General features: G+C 36.5%; 1 protein-coding gene and 1 long non-coding RNA gene across 3 annotated transcripts in view; one reads left to right on the top strand and one right to left on the bottom strand.

Moving 5' to 3' along the window:
* ARMH4 (armadillo like helical domain containing 4) overlaps positions 1-21,758 on the bottom strand; it is a 97,112-nt gene that overhangs the window by 60,839 nt on the left and 14,515 nt on the right. For both annotated transcript variants that reach the window (XM_019725799.2, XM_074327429.1), the window contains exon 4: positions 16,703-16,915. In XM_019725799.2, the coding sequence (XP_019581358.2) occupies positions 16,703-16,915 (213 nt within the window). The remainder of the gene's footprint in view (positions 1-16,702; positions 16,916-21,758) is intronic.
* The window catches only part of LOC141570551 (uncharacterized), a 30,025-nt gene continuing 17,388 nt past the window's right edge, over positions 9,122-21,758 (top strand). Inside the window, exon 1 of the long non-coding RNA XR_012494670.1 lies at positions 9,122-9,187. This is a non-coding gene — a long non-coding RNA (uncharacterized LOC141570551). The remainder of the gene's footprint in view (positions 9,188-21,758) is intronic.

Below are 21,758 nucleotides of genomic sequence, written 5' to 3'. Positions count from 1 at the left end.
GCAGAGCTTTGAGCCCTGAGTTTTCTGCTCGCATCACTGAACCACTTTTGTCCACTACCACCCACCAAGAAGAATTTCTACTTGGTCCTCGACATATTCAGTTAATTCCTCCTCTTTAAAGTGCAGAGTATACGATCCAGCAATCCCACTCTGGGTATATGTCCAAAGGAAACAAAATCATTACCCCCAGGAGGTATCTGCATTCCCATGTTCATAGCAGCATTATTCACAATAGCGAAGGTATGGAACAATCTAAGTGCCCATCAATGGATGAAGAGATAAAGCTGTGGTATGCACATACACACGAATATTAGTCAGCCTGTAAAAAGCAGGAAATCTTGTTCTTTGTAACATGGATGAAGCTGAAGGGCATTGTGCTGAGTGAAATAAGACAGAGAAAGGAAAATATTGCGTGGTATCACTTATATGTGGAATCAAAACAAAAAAGTCCAACTCATAGAAACAAGGAGTAGAAAAGAGATTGCCAGGGATGGGGGTTGGGCGGGGGTGGTGGTAGAGGAAATAGGGAGAGGTTGGTAAAAGGATACAAACTTTCAGCTGTAAGATGAATGAGGTCTGAGGATCTAATGTAAAACATGGTGCCTACAGTCAGTAACACTGCCTTGTATAACTGAAATGTGCTAAGAGAGTAGGGCTTAAATGTTCTCACACATACACACAAAAGTAAATATGTGAGATGATGAATGTGTTCATTAATCCTAAGGTGAGAATCCTTTTACAATGCATGCGCATATCAAATCACCACAGTGTGCACTTTAAATACCTTACAATTTTGTCAACTATACCTCAATAAAGCTGGGGGGAAAATAAAGTACAGAGCTATAAAAATAATGCAAGGGACCTCAAAAGTGATCTTACTCCATCCTTTTGCATCCTGAAGAGAGGGCTGCATCTCAGCAAGTGTAGGCCAAAACATTGCTACCTTCATGCTGTGATTTGGAGGACTTGATTTAGTCAGCATGTCGCCTGTGTCATAATCTCTGCCACACTCACCCACTGTGCTGGAGCCTTCTCTCTCCTCCTCTCAGTCCTGAAATGCCTCACATGAGATGTCTATCTCCAAGTCAGACAACAAAACTGGGAGTACTCTCTCCAGAAACACCCTGTGAGAAGGACCTTGACTGACAGCTGTTTCGTAACACGTAACAATTCTTTGTACTTACATGGGGCGCTTCTTCTAACAAGCTCAAAATGCTTTGTAGGCATTATCAGCCAAACTTACATTGTTGGCTAAACAGATAGAAAGTTTTATGAACTCTGTTTTACTTACAGCTACTGAGCTGGTGGTATAATTGCCTTGGGTGCTGAGGTATCACAGCAGAGCCTCAAATGGGTTTGTTCAACCATGAATTTTTTGACTCTCTAGGTCAGGCCTGTTTGCTTTATACATCGTAAACATTTCTGCCTAAAGTTACCAAAACCAGGAGTTTTAAATTTGTTCAGGTCCAGAGCCATGGGTTAACTCCCAACGATATCAAGAGATGATAAGTGAGAAAATTTGCCCTATGATCCCGGCCTGAGGAATCTGACTCTGCTACAAAGTCCAGTTGCCATTTAATAGGCAGTTCCCATCAAAGACGCTCGGTTTCTCTCATTCCATTTTTGTCACAGTTTAGACATTTGTAAATTTCCAGAAGATAGAGACGTAGCTAGCATTCCTAGAGTATTACTAATGAGTCAAAGAGGAACCCTTGCTTGAGACCGTGTCATTTCAACAATGGGAGTCAGAAGAATCCCAGCAGTAATACTTGTTTCCCAACATAAATTGTCTATCCTTGATTGGCAGAAAGAGCAGGGCCTCACCTATACTTTCTGGCTCTTTGGAATAGCAATGATTAATTTGAATCCGTCTTTTGCCTATTCATTCTTTAGTTTTGAGTGTCAAAACTCGCTTGTGAGTGGCCGTTTTCTTTCCTTTACAAAGTTTAAAATTAAACCCAACGTAAATAAATGAGAGCACATGAAGAAGAGGAAAGATGGCGTGAAAAGCGACAGCGTGGCTTTGCTGGGGAGAGGCTGAGCATGTACTAGTTTCTCCCACTTCCTTTCTGAAGGGAATGGCTCTGAAGCATCCCAGTGGCCTATTTCTAAAAGAAGAAACACTTACTGGAATGTGTTTCCCTAGGAACTTCTGTACCAATATAATCAAAAAATATATAGCAAAATGGTTTCCACAGATGAAGAGCGACTGAAGCACTGGGATAGCACAGCTTTTATTTTCTAGACTTTTTTAACTTGGGCATCAAATTGGGCACAAAACTTAAAAGCCAGAAAAGGAAAAACTGAACGTGTTTTGAGGACATGAAGTGATTCTCCAGCAGATGGCTCTCTTAGATGAGGGGGGGTTGAGGAACCCCAGAAAGCTTCTGAAATAAGGACCACAAAATTCAGCATCCCACAATGTTAAGCTGACTGAGAATTTATAGAATTGCATTACATCTCTAAAATCTTAAATATCCCTGCCAGCTAAGTGCTTTTACATTTTTATCATTTAGAGATGATATAATAATATTAGATATATACAAAAGAAAATATACACAATATTTCTGTTATTGAGCTTAATATTGAAATGGACTCCAGAGAAATGAACTCATCATTCAACTTAAGAACTGGGATATTACTCATATTGTTGTATCTATTTGCATATTGCTCTATCATCTTAACCACCTTCTTCCCTTTAATGCCACAAAAAAGTACCGAATGTTATTTTCTGGCACTTTTTTCACTCAAAATTATGGTTTTAAGTTTCACACACCTTGTACAAAACACTAGTTTAATTGCAGCGCTTTATGGTATTCCGTTATGCAACTATGTCACTATTTTTTTAATCCTCACATCAATAAACATTTGGGTTATTTATTTGTTGCCAATCTTTTTGCTGTTATGCATAGTGCTGCTATGAACACTTATATATGATCTCTAGTGTATCTATTAAAGTGTTTCTATTCAAGTGTTTCTCTAGGGCGTATTCCTAAAAGTGTAACTGCTAGGTCAAAGGGAATAGAAGTATTCAATGCTCTAAATAATGTCTAGATAAACTTCCTAGCTCCACATCCTTACCAACCTTTGGTGTTGTCAAATGTTAACTTTTTTTTTTTTACTCCAGTGTCTGTAAAATGTCACCGTCAATGTAATTTGCATTTCCCTAATTATGAGATTGTGTATGTTATTATATGTTTGTGTATCTCTGTTAAATGCCTATCCATATGTTTGCTCCTTTTTCTTTCGGATTGCCTGTCTTTTCCTATTGACTTTTTTGGAGTTCTTTCTATTCTGGACACAGATCCTTTATCAGTTATATGTATTACAAGTATCTTCTCTAGTTTGAGGAATTGTTCTTTCATTACCTTTCTAGTATCTTTTTTATAAAAGTATTTAGTTTTATCAATATTGAATTTATCAATATTTTATTTTATGGTTAGCAATTTTTGTGTCAGAACTGAAAAAAATCTTTCTGCATCATTAGTTCTATAATTTTTCTCCAATTTTTAAGTTTTGCCTTTCACATGTTTTTAAGCCATATGTAATTGATTTTTGTGTATCATGTTACATTTAATCTGATTTAATTGTTTTTCATATGGACAACCAATTGTCCCAAAACTATTATGGAAAAAAAAATGCTTTCCCCTCTGCTCTAAAGTGCCATCCATCTCTATCACATATCAAGGACCCCTGCAGTAATGTGTCTGTTTCAATGCTCTCTAATCTGTTCCACTAATTATTTTAATTATCCTTGTCCATGACCACATTGAATACATACAGAAATAGTAAGAGCTTCATAAGTCTTAACATCAGATAGGGCAAGCTCCAGTTTATTCTTCCTCTTTAGCAGTACACGGCTCCTTCTCGGGTTTTTGCTCTTCCATACAAATTTTACAAAAAGTTAGTCAAGTTGTTATGAATTTATGAAACGGCAAAATAAAATAATAAAATCTTATTTTTATTACTTCATTCCTTCCATTTTCCTTGGGGTTCTTTTGTTTTTTTTTATAGCTTAAGGTGGAGGCTGCTGAGCTCATGAATTTTCAGGCTTTATGGAAACTTTAAAGGCTAAATGTCTCCCCTTTAGTGTCATCTTACCAGTTTTGATATAACATTTCACTATGATTCCATTCTAATTTTTATTTTCTATTATGATTTCTTCTTTGATCCATAAGTTATTTAGAAGTGTAATTTTTTTTTTTAATTTTTAAAGGTATGGAACAATTTACCTTTTTAATTTTTAATTTCTAACTGAATTGAACAGCCATTAAGGCCTGCATGGTATCAATTGTCTCAGATTCATCAAGATTGCTTTATGGACTAGTATAAAGTCATTTTTTGTAAAATATTTCATGTGTGCTTGAAAATAATGTGTATTCTCTAATAGTTGGGTAGAGTGCCTTATATATGTCCATTAATGCATTTTGTCTTAAATTTTCTTTTCTTTGAAACTTTTAGCAAATCAAATCCAATATATAAAAAGGATTATACATCATGACCAGTTGGGCTTGTATCCCAGAAATACAAAGTTGGTTTAGTATTTGAAAATCAAGCAGTGTAATTTACCGTATTAGCAGAAAAACTACATAATCATCTCAATGAGGTGCAGAAAAATAGGTTCAATAAAAGCATTTGAAAAAATCCAGTATGAACAAAAGCATTTGAAAGAATCCAGCAGTTATTTGTGACACACACACACACACACACACACACACACACACACACACACAAAGTTTTAGCAAACCAGGAAAAGAGAAAACTTGCTCAAGTGGATAAAGGACATCTACAAGAAACCCAAAGCTAACATCATATTCGGTCCCCCTGTATTTATAGTCATTATTGATATGTTTGAATTTGTTCCTCTACTTGTCCCAGTTTTTCTGTACTTTTCTTTCATGTTCTCTCACTTGCCTCTTTGTGCTACACGCTCTACAATGTCTTCAAATTGATCTTCCAGGTCACTAACTCTCTCTTATTGCAATGTAACCATTTAATTATTCAGGGTTTTTTCCCAACATTTCATTTTTATTAGCTTCTTATTACTTGTTCATTTTGGGGATTTCATCTTTTCTTTCTTTAAACCTTTTATAATGATGATTTTATATTCTAGTCTGCTAGTTTTAGTATCTAAGATGCTGAGCAGGGAATAAGCCAATTAATTATTTGCCATTACTGCTGACTCTCAGTCATGGCTGTTTGTTTCCTTGTTAGTCCGTTGATCTTTTGTTACAAGTTCATATTTGTTTGGTTATAATCTGTGGGAAACCTATGGACCTCATGGACATGCTTTTTTCCAGAGGAGTGACATTTGCTTCTGGAGAGTCAGGTTGCACTACAAACCTGAACGGGGAACGACTTTATTCCCCTTTTAAAAACAGGCTTAATGTGGGAATTTCAATCCAGATCACTCTTCTTGCTACTCAGCCAAGCATAGACTCCTGATGTTACTATTTTTCCTACAGTACCTTTAGCTCTCCAGTTTGCTTACTCCTTACAGTTCACTCCTTGGGCTCACATTTGGGATGAGTCAAGCTTAAAAAGCACAATCCTTGGAGATTTTTCTGACTACTTGAAATCTCATTCATGCATTAAAGCAAATGTTTTGCCCAAGATCTAGTCATTTTGCTATGGCACGATCCATGAGAGTCTTCATCAGAAGCTGAAATCCAAATAATGTGCTTTGCAAAAGCATCTGTATCATCTACATTTGAAGTGGGGCCAACAAGCTGATAAGAAGACCTCTTATTGGCTTTTCAAACTCCCCTTTAAAATTCAAACACTCATTAGAACATCTGTAACCTGGGGTGCATTTTTAAACTAGATAAAATAACAAATGTGATTGTTTATTAAATATTCTGCTTTGAACATTTGTTAATTTATTCAGTTCTCTCTTTTTTAAAATGCCTCCTCACAGTGATTTTTTTTAAACATCCTATATTAATCCATAAAAATTTCTTGAAAACTTTTTACTAAAGTTCAAACTTCCCATAACTCTACAGTAGTACATATAATAATTAGAAACTTCCTCCATTCTAACCTTGACAATATTTATTAGGTCGGTGTAAAAGTAATTGCGGTTTAAAAAACGTTAAAATGCCGGCCGGCCCAGTGGCTAAGGTGGTTAGAGCTCTATGCTCCTAACTCTGAAGGGTGCCGGTTCGATTCCCACATGAACCAGTGGGCTCTCAACCACAAGGTTGCTGGTTCAATTCCTCGAGTCCCGCACGGGATGGTGGGTTGCGCCCCCTGCAACTAGAAAATGGCAACTAGACCTGGAGCTGAGCTGCGCCCTCCACAACTAAGACTGAAAGGACAACAACTTGACTTGGAAAAAAGGCCTGGAGAAGTACACACTGTTCCCCAATAGTCCTGTTCCCCTTTCCCAATAAAATAAAAAGAATTCATCTCGTATCTAGTGACTTCATTTAAAGAAAAAAAGTTGAAATGCAAAAACCGCAATTACTTTTGCACCAACCTAATAAAAGGTATATACATGAGAAAATAAGACAAGATGTCTCAAGATTATCTTGAGACAAGATAATCTGTCCACTTCAAACATCAGTTGCAAAATGTTTTGGATTCAACCCACGTTTCAGATCGATATTTAAGTATTTTCTTATTTTGTTTAATATTACTGTCTTTAAATGAGAGGATTCTGCTCTTAACATCATCTCCTATGTATGGTTAGCAAGTGAAAAACATCAGTCAACATAATTACCTTTACGTTTACTGGTCATGACATAATATCGTCTCAGCCTTGATTCCTTATAATTGGTGTTCTCCAATATCTCCTATAAATCCAGCCCCAAATTAAATTGAGTTATCTGAATAGATTCAGCCCTAGAACAATAATTATAAGTTCTAGAGTCTAACTCTTGTTCATTGAACAACTCATCTTGGATTCAGATGACCCCATTTTATGTATTTCCCTCTGGAAAGTAAGACTACAACAATAATATTCTATTTCTCAAGGGTACTATAAAGAGAAACATAAAAGCTATACTAATATTGTATCTATAAATTCTGAAACATCTGGAATAAAACCTTTGTCTTCAACAATTTAGTAGTCTTGAAAGAATATCTGCTTTAAGCAAACTTACACAAAACTTATATATAAAATTTGCCATATACTCAAAAGATAAATTACAGGTTGGTTAGGTTGATTATCGATCTTTCAAAAATACATACAAAAGTATATTTCCCCTTCAAATTTTAAAACATGACTCAACTAATCCAAAATGAGGTTTACATATTAATTTGTGGAAACATGTTGGTTTTATCAGATCTGTATGCATTTAGCTCCTTGAAACCAGAGATCCTGTCTTATTCTTCTCTGTGCCCTACCCCCACCCCCACCCAGCATCAGGCACTGTGCCTTGCACAAAATAAGCCCAAGAAGGATTTTTCTTCCTCCCACCTTTCCTTTCTTTTTCCCCCTCCTGTTATGGCTTCCCAAAGTGGGTTTAAAGAATCACTTAAGTTTACCGACCTCTCCTTCCCTTACTGAGTGCAGGTGTTGGTATGGATTCCAGCAAGAAGAAATGAAATAACGTTCAACCCCATAATGGGATGCAAGAAATCTAATCAAATTTCCACTGAATTTCTAGCAGAATGTGACTGGGAACCCCTGGTTCATTCACATAAAAAAATGCTCAACTTCGGGCCCATAATAGGCACTAGATGAAAAACAATAGCAACAGCGAGCAGGGCAAGTCAAGTAGAAAGCACATCAGTTACGTAGGTAATGGTCCCAAAATGATGCACTCCATTGCTGGTCATCATTTACCCAATGCCCAGTACCTACAGGCCACTGTGGACACAACAAGGCCGAAAGATCTGACCCTGCCCTTAAGGAGAATTTAACTGAGAGCACAAACTGATGGTCAGTGGCAGGGAAGACAGATCCATTTGGGGTGTGCATATTCATAAAAATGAAATAGGATAGGCAAACACTTGAACTGACCCCCAACACACACAGAAAAAAATCAGAATATTTCACATAAAATCAGAATTTTCAGCTTATCTTGGAAAAATTCTGAGATCCGGAATCACTGAGCTCACATTTTTCTGGCAGCAATATCAACAGCAGCTGTCAGGATCAGAAGGAGTGTGTGTTGTCTATTGTATCATGTTCACCATTTCCTACTATCTTGGGCACCTCCCTGTTTGCTTATTTACATTATCTACCTGGTCCCTAACCCATGACTGCATGGAGAGAACATGACTATTTCATTATAATAATTAATAAATAGTAGTGCATGGTAAGTGATATATAATTTTAATTGGTAAATGATGTAAAATATTCACATTTATTATGCATTGACCCCATGACATGCATGTATCTACTGCATGTAAGATCTCATCTTATTCTCACAGTAAGAGATAAGAACACCAATATCTCTGCTTTACACAGATGAAATAACTGAAGTCTAAAGAAACTACATAATTTGATCAAAATCACAATGCTCATTCCTGATGGAGCTAATACTTAAAGTCAGGTGTGTCCACTAGAGACCAGAACTAGAGCTATTTTTCCACTAACCTATACTGCCCATCAACGTGGGCTGGGTGGCCTGAGAGGCTTCATAAAGGAGGATGAGTTTGAGCTGAAATGTTTCTGTTTCTCCTTCGCACCTCTTTTAACTTTAACTTCATAGCCCTCTGTTCATGGAGTAGCATAGCTCTGAGTGTTATTTGCTATAGAATGTGACAGAATGATCCCATTACAGTACAGGTATATTTCTTGTATGGTGAGAACAGTATACTACCTAGACATGAATCGTGCCACACTTGTAACAGAGATGGGATTTACTATGAAAGGTGGAATGAACATAGTACCAATCATGACAGTCGTCTGGCTGTCAATTGCCTAGAGATTGAAGGTATGTCCTTCAACTGGGAATTTAGGATGGAAATTATGTTTGTGGGGTTGGGCGTTCCCTACTCAGTGGGGGACCCTGGTGGAAATTTACATCTTGATCTTGGCTCTTCTGTGTGGGAGCAGGAATGGAGAGGAGAAAATAAGTTACCCTCTGCACTGGAAACAAGCCAAGAGTTGAGAAGCCAGAAAGCCTGGCAAGGTGCCTGAAAAAACTGTTCCAGTGCTTTGGGTCTAGAATATAAGCAACCATCTCAGAGCATGGAATGGTCAGGGCCTCGGAGCCCTGGGAGCTTGTTCGCTAAGGTAAGATCAGAGAGGGATTTTTACCTTGTGAGCTTAATTCATTTCATGTTTCTTTTATTTTCTTGATGTAATTGCTTTGTGTTCCCTTAAGTTTGAGCCAAGTATTTTTAAATTTTCTACTAATATCAGCAGAAACAAGTGCTTAAGCTAGCATTTTAATAGGAAATGGGACTCAGAGAGCATGCGAAGCAGATACCTTGAGAAAATCCAGAAGAAGCAGAGTCAGGCCCCTGCCTACCTGGAGAATCTCTTTCTCATAATAAAACCTTGGAAGTTCTTTATACTGTTTGTATAAAAGAAATCTCTGTAGAATATTTTGTCTGGAGGCATCGAACAATGTGGAAGGAGGTAGAATGTTTGAAGAAGAAAAGGCATTGGTAAATGCAGGCAGAATCAGTGTAAATCTTTCAGGACAAACTTAATGTTTCCCAGTGTGAACATTTAAAAAATCTTATAAGGCCATTCAAATTGATGCATTCAGTTTTTCTTCTAGTCTATTCCTTTGGGGATATGTAGGCATTTACATGTTAAGATGTAGCCTGATGCCAAAACAACTTCATGGTCATGATCAGCCTGATAGTGCAATTGATAATATCCTGACATTATTTCATACATTGTTAAGGTTTGTAATTGTTTATACGCCAATGCAATAAAATTCTCATGTTCACAGCAGTAAAAGGAGAGTTATATCCATCCTCATATTGAATAACCATGTCTTAGAAAAAGCCTTAATTTTCTGCAAACATCTAAAATGCCTTTGAAATCTCCACAGCCCATGACGTAGTAATAGTTTCAAGCTATGTGTTTGCTTCACCAGCTGCATTAAAAACCATCACACATGAAAACCCCTCTTTGGATCAGTTCTCACAGGGGTTCTCAACCCTGAAATATGAGTCCAGATGAATCACTCAGAACAAATCTTTTTGCCTGAGGTTCTGAACATTCCACAAGAGAAATGGTGCAGTTTCCTATAAAGGAAGTATTTGTTAGCCCAAGGCTGGGCACCTGGTTGCCTCTTCTACATTGAAAAACAGTCATTTCTGTTATTTAATACTATCCTTAAGAAATAATTCATCTAAACAATAAGCTAAATTAGAAAAACATGTCTATAAAATAACAGTACTAGTGCGGTGTGTGTGGTTTCTACTCACCAACCTTTAGAATACTTCCAATATTTTTGGATTTGTCACCACTTATCTCTTTATAAGTATCAATAGAACAATGAATATACATATATATACAGATCTATATACATAAACACCACCCCCACACACACACACATACCCACACACACAGAAGACTCACAAGTATGAATATCAATTCCTTGTTTCTCCAAGCCGGGGCTAAGCTCTCTCTTCTAAATCTCCAAGTCTTTTTCCTGTATTTTTTTTGTGTGTGATAGTTTCCCACCTTCTACCTTGCATTTTTGTTATTAATGTATCTGTCTTAACTCTTCTACTAAAATTTATGCTCCCTAAAGAGCAAGATCTACTCCCATTTCTTCTTTGCATTATCTGAATCACCAAATGTTTATTAAATGCACACATAACTGAATGAACAAATAAAACCTCTTAAGTATATACAAAGCTAAGTCCTTTTGCAACCATGAGCCATTATGTAAAATTTCACGAGTGTCCAAGGCCGAACTTAGTAAGCAGTGCTAACTTTCTGGTGCTGGGCAAGAAAGGTGGGGAAAAAAAAAAAAAAAGGATGGGAAGAATCAATTCTAGAACAATGTTTACTTTTGGTGATTATACCAATAAATTCATTCCTTATGATAAGAAAGCATACCGGGAAACTTAGAGTGATTTCAGTTATCTTTCTTCAACAGCAGAATTTATCAGCAGAGCTTTATGATAATACACACAATATTGATTTTAAAAATTTTTTAAATACCACGGGTGGGTGAGCATTAGTAGCAAACATGTGGTGACCACTCTAAGTGCTAAGCCATTTACTGCACATTACTACAGAGAATACAGGTACTTAAGAACAGAGATCTATCATAAATGCCACAGATTTGATCAACCGATTTTGTTAAACGTCCAGTTGAAAGCATTTAAAATGGCTCCCTCCATTTAAAAAAGCTAAATAAATAAATGAATAAATAAATAAAATGCCAGAGAAAGAAAGATGATTTCAGGACAAGACAATAAGTGTCTTACCATAAAAGGGAATCGATAACTGAAATCACCAGCAATTCTGTTTCATAACCTGCCATGTAATATACTTGAAAATGATACAAAGATGAAAATTAACACATTTGGTAGGACTATTAGATGCTTCATGTGTTAATGTTAACAGAATTATAAATGTACAGGTATTCTTTTTATTAAATTCTCATTGTTTTTCCAGAATGGGGTGAGGGATGGATCCAGTATTTAATCACTAAAATTAACCAATGGGCATATTCCATTGAATACTCTTTCCCGCATCTCCCCACTTTGCATGTGATTTTAGTGGCTCTGCTATTAAGACAAAATGAAATGCAAAGTATTTCCAAGAACAAAGGCCAAAACTTGTGCCCATTCTTAACAAAATTAGAGTGAACATCCTTAAGCTCATACTACAGCGTCACAAGTCACAGTGATAAGTTTACCACACTCTACTTGATCTTTACTATTATATTCTACATAGATAGCAGCATCCAGAGGAAAATCACATAAACTTGGTTTCATAAATAGGGGCTCGACGTGAGATTTTTGAATGTTCCTTTTCATTCATCCCTTCTAGGTGCCTTCTGAATTGAAAAGTTCCATGAGAATTGAGAAAATAATGGTTTAAAATACTCTCTGAAAATGAGTATAACTGGGAAGATCCAACAAAATTGATTTTATGAATTAAAGTGCAGGTGAAGAGCAAACATTTCTCTTATAAAAATTACATGAGCTCTTAAGTATCCTCAGAGGAGCTATTAAAGAAAAACACTTCTCCATCATGCCATTTAAAGAATGCATTTTCCAATTCATTTCTAATTGACCAATAAAACGAACAGACAAAGCATCTTGACTTCAGTACCAACCACAAGGCCACCACACTGCCAAAAACATCATTCAGTCATCTGAATAAAGGCATACTTTTCAAATAAGAATTTCTCCTGAAATCCCTATGTTATCAGTAGACAGAATCCCTAGGACAGAGACAGAATTGAGAATTCCAGATAAGAAAGGAAAGCTAACATTACTATTAGGTTGGTGCAAAAGTAATTGCAGTTTTTGCAATTATTAGTGTTTTTAACCTTTTAAACCGCAATTAATTTTGCACCAACTTAATATCTCTTCAGCAAAGGAAATTAAGAGGTACTGCATATATATATTGGAAATGCTCTTGGAGGACTGTAGTAAACATCCATGAAATTAAATATACACATGCATGCATACATACATGCATACACACACAGATGCACACACACATGCACACACATAAAAACAAAAAAAACAGATGTCACGAAAGAGTTGAAAAAACAAATGACAGAATAATGACAGCTTTCTGCCCTATGTGTGCTGCCTGGCTGGGATGTCAAAAATGCAATTATTAAAGACTTAAATATAAGGATAGCCAAAATGGTCTTGGAAAAACACTATCAGAAAAGAAAAAAAAAACAACTAAAGGTAAACGATATATTTGGTCTTATGTTTTTAAAAACCAAAATATTAAAAAAAGTTAAATGTGACTTTTCTGTTGGCTACTAAGAATTTAAAATACCTTTCTATATTAAAACGTTTATATGTTCTATGTTTACATATAACATAAATTATATGTTTTTAAAAGGTCCAGCCAGTCAACTACTGAGTTTGTTCCATAAACCCTATAATAAATGGGCCTTTTGAAACAGATGAGGAAATAGAATTGTACCAGCACCAGGACTCAGAAAGATGTTAAATAGGACCAGTCAGATCAAGAATTCACCTTCTTTAAACCAGGGACACTGGTATTTCTTCTTCTATTCCAGAAGAGCGATAAGCTAACCCAGGCATCTTGGGAGAGTCCAAGCAAACTCAGCGTGTTCTCAAGTCTGTTTGGTGACCACCAAGTGCTTTCCCATGTCCCACTAGCTGGAAGGCCCGGATCCTGACTTCCAAACATTAAGGGAGGAAGTGCTGGGGGTGTAAGGAAGCATTACGAAAACCTGAATCACAAAATCTGAGAAATCTTTGCTTTTGTACTCTTGTCTCACACATGTTCGTAGAAACCTGGTACAAAAAGACCCACAATAAATTTTCCCCTGAATATTGTATTGTCGAAGTAATAACCTTCTACCCTACAGAATTACTGTTAAAATGTTACAGCACAGATGAATTTCCATCTTCTGTGGAATACAGGAAAGGCTCAAATAAGTTTGATTTATTTAGAGTAAATATCCTCATTTGGATTTCTAACATGCAGAAAGCAGAACTTCTTTAAGTAAGAAAGATTGAAAGTCCTAGTCCAGTTGATATAAGTACTAAAATATTTTTATACTTATATCAATTAACCCTAATGAAAAAAATTCCAAGTAAGTTTTCATTAAGTAATCAGAAATTTTACGTTATCATTTTGGAGCAGAGGAAGACATTAATATTCAACAAAAAAAGGGTATCAACCTCTACAGAGAGCATGTCCAAAAATTAGTTTATGTAGTTATATATTTGTAATTTGCCATTATCCTATTTTGAATAAAAAATTAGGACACTTTTGTCATGTTTATATTTCAAAGACGCTGAATACAGCCTTAGTAGAGTTGTGCCTGAGATAAACATAATGAATTTTTTATCATCCTGAAAACATTTATTCCCCCAAAAAAACATACAGAGGAGTAAAGTGTATCAGACAAAATGACAGATAAACCATATTCCTTCAAAAATCAAAGTGCATTTTTGCTGACCAGGTAAAAGACTTACTGAAATAGGCATAGGCCAGTATGCACTTATAGAAGCAGGCTTTCTTCAGTGACTAAGGGTAGAACACACCCAAATTTTTCCCCATCTACCAATGCACATCTCTCAAGTGGGTGTTCCATAGACAGAGCACATCTGCCTTCAGAGCCAGCTGGAAAACTCAGAAGCAGACCTCTGTTATGTGTTGAATTGTGTCCCCCTCCCCCCAAACAATAATATATCCAAACCCCAACCCATGGTACTTGTGAATGTAAACTTATTTAGAAATAGGGTATTGGCAGATGTAAACAGGTTAACATAAAGTTATGAGGGTGAGTATTAACCCAATGGCTGGTGTCATAAAAATTTGGGCACAGAGACAGAGAGGGAAGATGACCGTGTGAAGATGGAGGCAGAGACTGTAGTGACGCTGCCACAAGCCAAGGAATGCCTGAGGCCACCAGAAGCTGGAAGAGGCAAGGGACATTACTCCCCTAGAGGTTTTGGAGGAAGCGTGGGCTTACCTACCTCTTGATTTCAGAGTTATAAGCTCCAAAACTGCAAGCAAATAAACATCTGTTGTTTTTAGCTATCCAGTTTGTGGTATGGCAGCCCTAGGTAACTGATACACTCCTTTAGTCATTATGTTGTAGGATATAAAGGAGGAGACAAGACAGGGTGCCAAGTAGATACAATTTTTAGGCTCATTTGGGTCGTTAATTATCTTTTAAAAGATAACATTCAGAAATTTCCATAATGGTGTCTGGTGTCTCATAAGGGCAGATCTGTTGCCTATTTCCTATTGAGAAAAATACCCCACTCACTGGAGAAGTGGGAAGCAAGATATGGAAATAACATATGAAAAGTTTAACAATGTGAAATTATTAACATATACTAATTAAACATAAATTGTACTCCCTGCTACTTAGGAGAAAAGGTGTGCTCATTCAAAATCTTGTCTTAAGCCCCAAAACGTAGCCAAAAGAATATTATCAAACCAAAAATGCCTTTCCTAAACCTTGACAAGGATCATAATTTAGATTAAAAAAATGACAAAATACATTCTCAAAAAACAGCTAAAATTGAATTGTGTAGAAAAAACTAAAACTCCAGAACACTTTAGGCAAGTTAAGAAAATTCTGACATATTTCAATATGAAATGCCATCATCTACCAAATTTAGAATATTAGTGCAGTGTCACAAGTATGGATTATTCACAAGTATAATTTTTTTCTCTGATTTAATTGAGCCCTACTTGGTAAAGCTTTCATCTCTAATTCAGATTAATTTGGGGGAAACCAGCTTTTTCCAGATGGCATCAAGAAGAGCAGACAGCTAATAAGAGACTAAACTCAAAGTCACATGATTTTTATCTTCACGTGGAATACGAGAGCTATTAGCCTCTGACTTCACTTTGTTCCCTTTCTTAAACCTGCATTCTATTACGGAATTCTCCACACTACTCTTAAAACGTCAGGCTTCTCTATCAGAAAACTAGTGTTACCCTGCAAGCCTGCACTAGAGTGTGCTGCAAACCTGGCTGAACCACACTCCCTACTGTAGAGTAGACAAAATATAAAATAACGTCGCATCCTATGTCTTTACTGTATCAAACCAATGGCCAATTTAGTGCCCACGAGCTTACCTGTTTTCCAGATTAATTTAAGAAACTCAGCACTACAAATCTCTGGACATGTGGCACCTCCAGTAAGGAGCTGTTCACCTGCCAAAATGCTGATTAATTAAATGACCTTTCGTCATATTTCCAGTCTTTCTGTTTGGGCAGTTGTGCTCCAAACGTTTTTTTCTTCATGTTCAAAGCCAATATTTTGGAAAGTATAATTTGGCATGAATTTCTGTCTTAACAGGTAAGGAAACCTATCTCCAAATAGTGAAACATTCTAACCCAGCGATGGTAATGAGGGAGAATAATCCAACTTGAACAACCAGAGCAGTAAAGTGAAAATATAATCCACATTAAAACTTTCATCCAAGAAAATGTGGTGAGGAAACTCAAGTTTTCCATTTAAACCAGTATTCTCAACCCAGTCTGCATTTTGAACTCTTTTAAAAGAATGTTGATGCCAGATCCCATCCCAGGCCAATTGTATCAGAATTGCTAGGAGAAGGATTCAAGCATTAGGGTTTTGTAAAATCTTCCTGAGACGATTCTAATGTTCAAGTGTAGTTGAGAACAACTGATCTAGACCAGGGGTCAGCAAGCTTTCTCAGCAAAAGGCCGTATTGTAAATATTTTAGGCTTTGTGAGCATTTAGTGCCTGTCACAACTACTGAACTCTGCTGCTCTGGCATAAAAGTAGCCACAGACACTACATAAACGAAAAAGTGTGGCTGTGTTCCAATACAACTTTATTTAGGAACCTTGAAAGTTGAATTTCATATAACTTTTCCATGACACAAAATATTATTCTTCTTTTGGTGTTTTTTCTTTCAATCATTTAAAAATGCAAAGACCATTCTTAGCTTATAAGCCATACAGAAAGAGATGGCAGGCCATATCTGGCAGGGCTGTAGTTCACTGACTCTTGATCTACACTGCAGATTGTATCCACTTCTTAATCTTTTATTAAAAACAACATTTATGCTCAGTGACTCACTCAATCAGTCCTACGAAAGATTCCCTTCAAAGCATGGGTACCTTCAGATTCGAGTTGGTCCAGGCCATATGAGGCAGCTGTATTCACACGGCTAATGGATGGAACAACGGTTCTTCTCTCCGAGGTTGCCTCAGAATCAGGAAGTGCTGGGAAAATGCTGGAGGCCTCCTCCATTATTCCAGGGGGTGTCACAGGAGAGCCCAAAACTGGTGTGAACAACGCCTCATTTGGCCCTGTGACTGCATCCGTTGGGTCTGCCAAACACAAGAGACAGGACTTGACCCAAAGATGACCATTATGGGAAATGTACACATGTGCTTTTACTTCTTAAGCAAGAAATTATACTGAAACCAATATGTTATATACAGTAAGTTTAGCACTTATATGGAATCAGTCCGGGACTAGCTACCCAAGGTAAACACTTTATCTTTCAGGAAAATATATTGTCTTAAATCAGAACTTTGTTTTTAAATTTTAATCTCCCATTTATTCTATTGACGATATTTTGGACTTTGCAGGATTTTATATCATTTATTACCAAACACGGAAAATTTAACGAAAATATACTAAACTACATGCCAAAGATTATTTTTAAAAATCAAGTTAAAGAGTAAGAGTGCAGATCTGTGTCTGGAGTATGCTCATTTCAAAGCAGCCAAATTAAGCCCCCGGTATTCCCAAATCTAAAAATTCTAAAAACAGTAATATTTTCCAAGCCTGATCAATCATCAGAATCTCTTGCAGTAATTTTTTTTAAATCACAACATTGTGTATTATGTGAATTTTTTACAATACAAACAAAAAAATATAGAAATGCCGTATATGAATACACCTAAATGCAGAATGCTGATTTTTTTTTTTTCTTTTCAAGAGCCCATGGTTCCCATTTCTAGTAAAATAAAGAGACTGCACATAGGTAGAAATAGGTTGGTCATTAGCTTCACAATTTTTCCTAGAAATGATCTATAAATGCATTCTTCCCCTTGCTACTTACCATAAAGTGTAAAAAGGGAATTAAAGGAAAGTTTCCTTGTTGGTTCCTACCATATGAAAGATACTGTGTTCTATTTTAATAGGGCCAATATATGGAAAATACCTGAATTTAATGTTATTACAAAAATGAAGTAGTAATGAGATTCTGGCTAAAGAGGGCACTAAATAAGAATAATATTTAAAGAATCCAAAACAAACAAACCAGAAAAAGGCTGTTATGAAAAAGCTGTAGGTGCATTATAAGCATATAGGGGTTTTTTTCCATGTATATATATATATATTTTAATACTTAGACGTTTATCATTTATATCCCTCACACTGTGTGAACCCCCCACCCCCCACCCACTACCCCTCTGACATCACACTGAGCCATTACATTTCCTCTGTCTCTATTCCTAATGCTGTACTCCGCTTCTTGTAAGTATATACATACATATATATACATATATTATATATAAAATTATAGTTGGAATTCATTATTGTTCAGCTTCAGGTGTACAGTGCAGAGATCAGGCATCTACATCATCCCTGAGATGGTCTCTCAAATGGGACACGTGTCCATCGGATACCCTACAAAATCTTTACAACATTATTGATTACGTTCCCCAAATTAATTTTCAAAATCCCGTGGCCATCTTGTGGTTACCGACTGTTTTCTAATCCCCTCACCTTCCCCCTTATCCCCACCCTCCCGCCCATCTAGCAACCCTCAGTTTTTCCTCTATGTCTCCAAAACTGTTTCTGATTAGTTCATTCACTTATTCTTTTCTTTAGATTCCACACATAAGTGAGATCATATGGTATTTGTCTTTCTCTGTCTGACTTACTTCACTTAACATAATGTTCTCTAAGACCATCCATGTTGTTGCAAATGGTAAGATTTCTTTCTTCTTTATGGTTGCGTAATACTCCATTGTATAAATGTACCACAGTTTCTTAATCCAGTCATCTACCAATGGGCATTTTGGTTGTTTCCATGTCTTAGATATTGTGTATAGTGCTGCAATAAACATAGGAGTGCATAAAGATTTTTGAATTGGAGTTTTGGATTTCTCTGGATAGATACCTAGGAGTGGAATTGCTGGATCATAAGGTAGTTCCATTTTCAGATTTTTGAGATACCTCCATACTGTTTTCCATAGTGGCTGCACCAATCTGCAATCCCACCAACAGTGCACAAGCATTCCCTTTTCTCCACATCTGCGCCAGCACTTGTTGTTTGTTGATTTATTGATGATAGCCATTTTGACTGGGATGAGGTGGTATCTCATTGTGGTTTTTATTTGCATTTCTCTGATGGTTAGTGAGGTTGAGCATTTCTTCATGTCTGTTTGCCATCTGTATATCTTTTTTAGAAAAATGTCTCTTCATGTCCTCTGCCCATTTTTTAATTGGGTTGTTTGTATTTTTGGAGTTGAGTTGAGTGAGTTTTTATAAATTTGTGATATTAACCCCTTATCAGATGTATCATTGGCAAATATCTTTTCCCATTCAGTAGGATCTCTTTTTGTTTTATTGAAGGTTTCCTTTGCTGTGAAAAAACTTTGTAGTTTGATGTAATCCCACATGTTTATTTTTTCTCTTACTTCTCTCGTGCGAGGGGATACATCAGTAAAAATCTTACTCCTGGTAATGTCTGTGAAGTTTCTTCTTATATTTTCTTCTAGGAATTTTATGGTTTCAGATCTTACATTTAAATCTTTAAGCCATTTTGAGTTTATTTTTGTATATGGTGTAAGGAGGTGGTCCAGCTTCATTTTTTTTGCATGTGTCTGTCCAGGTTTCCCAGCACCATTTATTGAATAGACTGTCTTTACCCCACTGTACATTCTAGCTCCCATTGTCATAGATTAAATGGCCATATAGGCATGGATTTATTTCTGGACTCTCTATTCTGTTCCATTGACCTATGTGTCTGTTTTTATGCCAGTACCATGCTGTTTTGATTACTGTAGCCTTGTAGTATAATTTGATGTCAGGTATTGTTATACCTCCCACTTTGTTCTTATTTCTCAAGATTGCTGAGGCTATCCGGGGTCTTTTATGGTCCCATATAAATTTTAGGATTATATGTTCTATTTCTGTGAAAAACATCGTTGGTAGTTTGATAGGAATTGCGTTGAATATGTATATTGCCTTAGGCAGTATGGACATTTTAACTATATTAATTCTTCCTATCTAGGAACATGGTATGTGTCTCCATCTATTTGTATCTTCTTTCATTTCTTTCTTCAGTGTCTTATAATTTTCTGAGTACAGATCTTTTCCTTCTTTGGTTAAATTTATTCCCAGGTATTTTATAGTCTTTGGAGCAATTGTAAATGGGATTGCTGTTTTAATTTCTCCTTCTGATGTTCCATGTATATTTTTAAACAATGGAAGTGTCAAAAAATATGGTCAACCATGTGAGACTAAATGACATTATTGTATAAGCTGCATTTAATGGAACCTTTGTATTATAATAATCATAAAGAAGCATAGTTTGCATCATATTATGGCAATTAATCATCAATAAAAACCTTTCAGTGTCCTTTTATTTTGGAATATCCTGTAAACAATCAAACCACCAGAACATGATTATACAACAGTAAATGTTTTCTTGCATTAAACCAGTCATCTGTTTAATAATTTTTTTTTTTTTTTTAAGTAGGAAAGGTACTTAGAGCTGTTAGTTTCCCAGTCTAGATTCACCCACAACCCTAAGTGTGAATATAAACCCTCTCTTCACTGATTTTCTATACACTTGGTTTGGGAGGTTTGCAAATCCCACATAGCCTTCACAGTTCTTCTGTTGAGCCATGGTGGTGCTATTGATGCAACTCTCCTCAGCAGCACTGATCTTGCACGAACCGACATCCCCTCCTTCTCCGTGACCCCTGTGGTAATTTTTTTAATGTCAGTATCATGTTTTCCACGTGTTCAATTTTAGTAAATCAGAACCTCCTTGGTGATGAAGCCTGGGAAAATATTTTTAAGGGTTCCCAGGATATGGATCCACAGAGTCTCATATACATTATTGTCAGGAGTATAAATTGGTGCAGCCACTTTGGAAAATGGTTGGGCAATGCTCCTGAAGTTGAACATTCATATACCATATGGCCCAGCAATTCAGTTCCTAGGTATATACCCAAGAGAAACTCCTCTACATGCACGTACAGTGGAGAATATGAAAAAGAATACTCATGGCAGCAATGTTCACAGTAGCCAAACCTGGAAATGAACCAAATGCAAATCGCTAGGAGAGACTGGATGAACACTGGGTGAATAAACCATGATACAGTTTCATAATGGAATATTGTAAACAGTCAAAACAAAAGAGCTACAAGTAAGTAAATTGTAGCCATAGAATATTAAGTTTAAAAAGTTAGTCCCAAAAAGGCTATCTACAGGACAATACTGTTTTTATAAAATTAAAAACAACCAAAAATTTTAAATGTATAATTTTAAGAGTAAATATAGATGCAATAAAACTAAAAGAAAGAAAAAAAAAACTAAAAGAAAAGGAAGTCGAGGAAATGACGCACACCAGGAAGGGGTTGAGATGGGAAGGGTCATGAGTTACACACAGGTTATTGACAAGGCCTAGGGGTTTGGGATGGGGGGTCGGATTAGAAGGTACTTATTACATTGTTCAAAATAACTCAGGTAATAAATAAAACTGTGCTTTACTTAGACCAATGATGAGGTAGACACATGAGGTCCAAAATAATAAATAATAACTTTTTTAATTCCCAGGTGATTCTGATGATCACCCAGATTTGAAAACTTCACTGTCCTTAAGATATCAGAGCATTTGAGGGCCTCCCATGTAAAAAGCACTTTGAATATGTTATTTCAAAGCATTAAATTAAACTATATGATAGGTAGGCATTATTCAGAGATAAACGAACTAAGGGTTGGAGACATTAAGAAACTCGCTTGAGGCCACAACACTCGTGAGGGCCAAAGCAGGGATTCAAGCCCAGGTCCTTGGTGTTCTCACCTCACCCCCTGAACTCCCCGCAGGCAGAGCTGTTGGACTAGGGGAGAGTTCTGAGGAGGTGAGGTATGGCTGTCTGGGGCCCCAGAGATGAGTGACCTGGAGATTTTTCTTCGGAACAAACC

This window comes from Rhinolophus sinicus, linkage group LG03 (assembly GCF_036562045.2).
Source record: "Rhinolophus sinicus isolate RSC01 linkage group LG03, ASM3656204v1, whole genome shotgun sequence".
NCBI lineage: Eukaryota > Metazoa > Chordata > Mammalia > Chiroptera > Rhinolophidae > Rhinolophus > Rhinolophus sinicus.
This window is presented reverse-complemented; position numbering and strand designations above follow the sequence as displayed.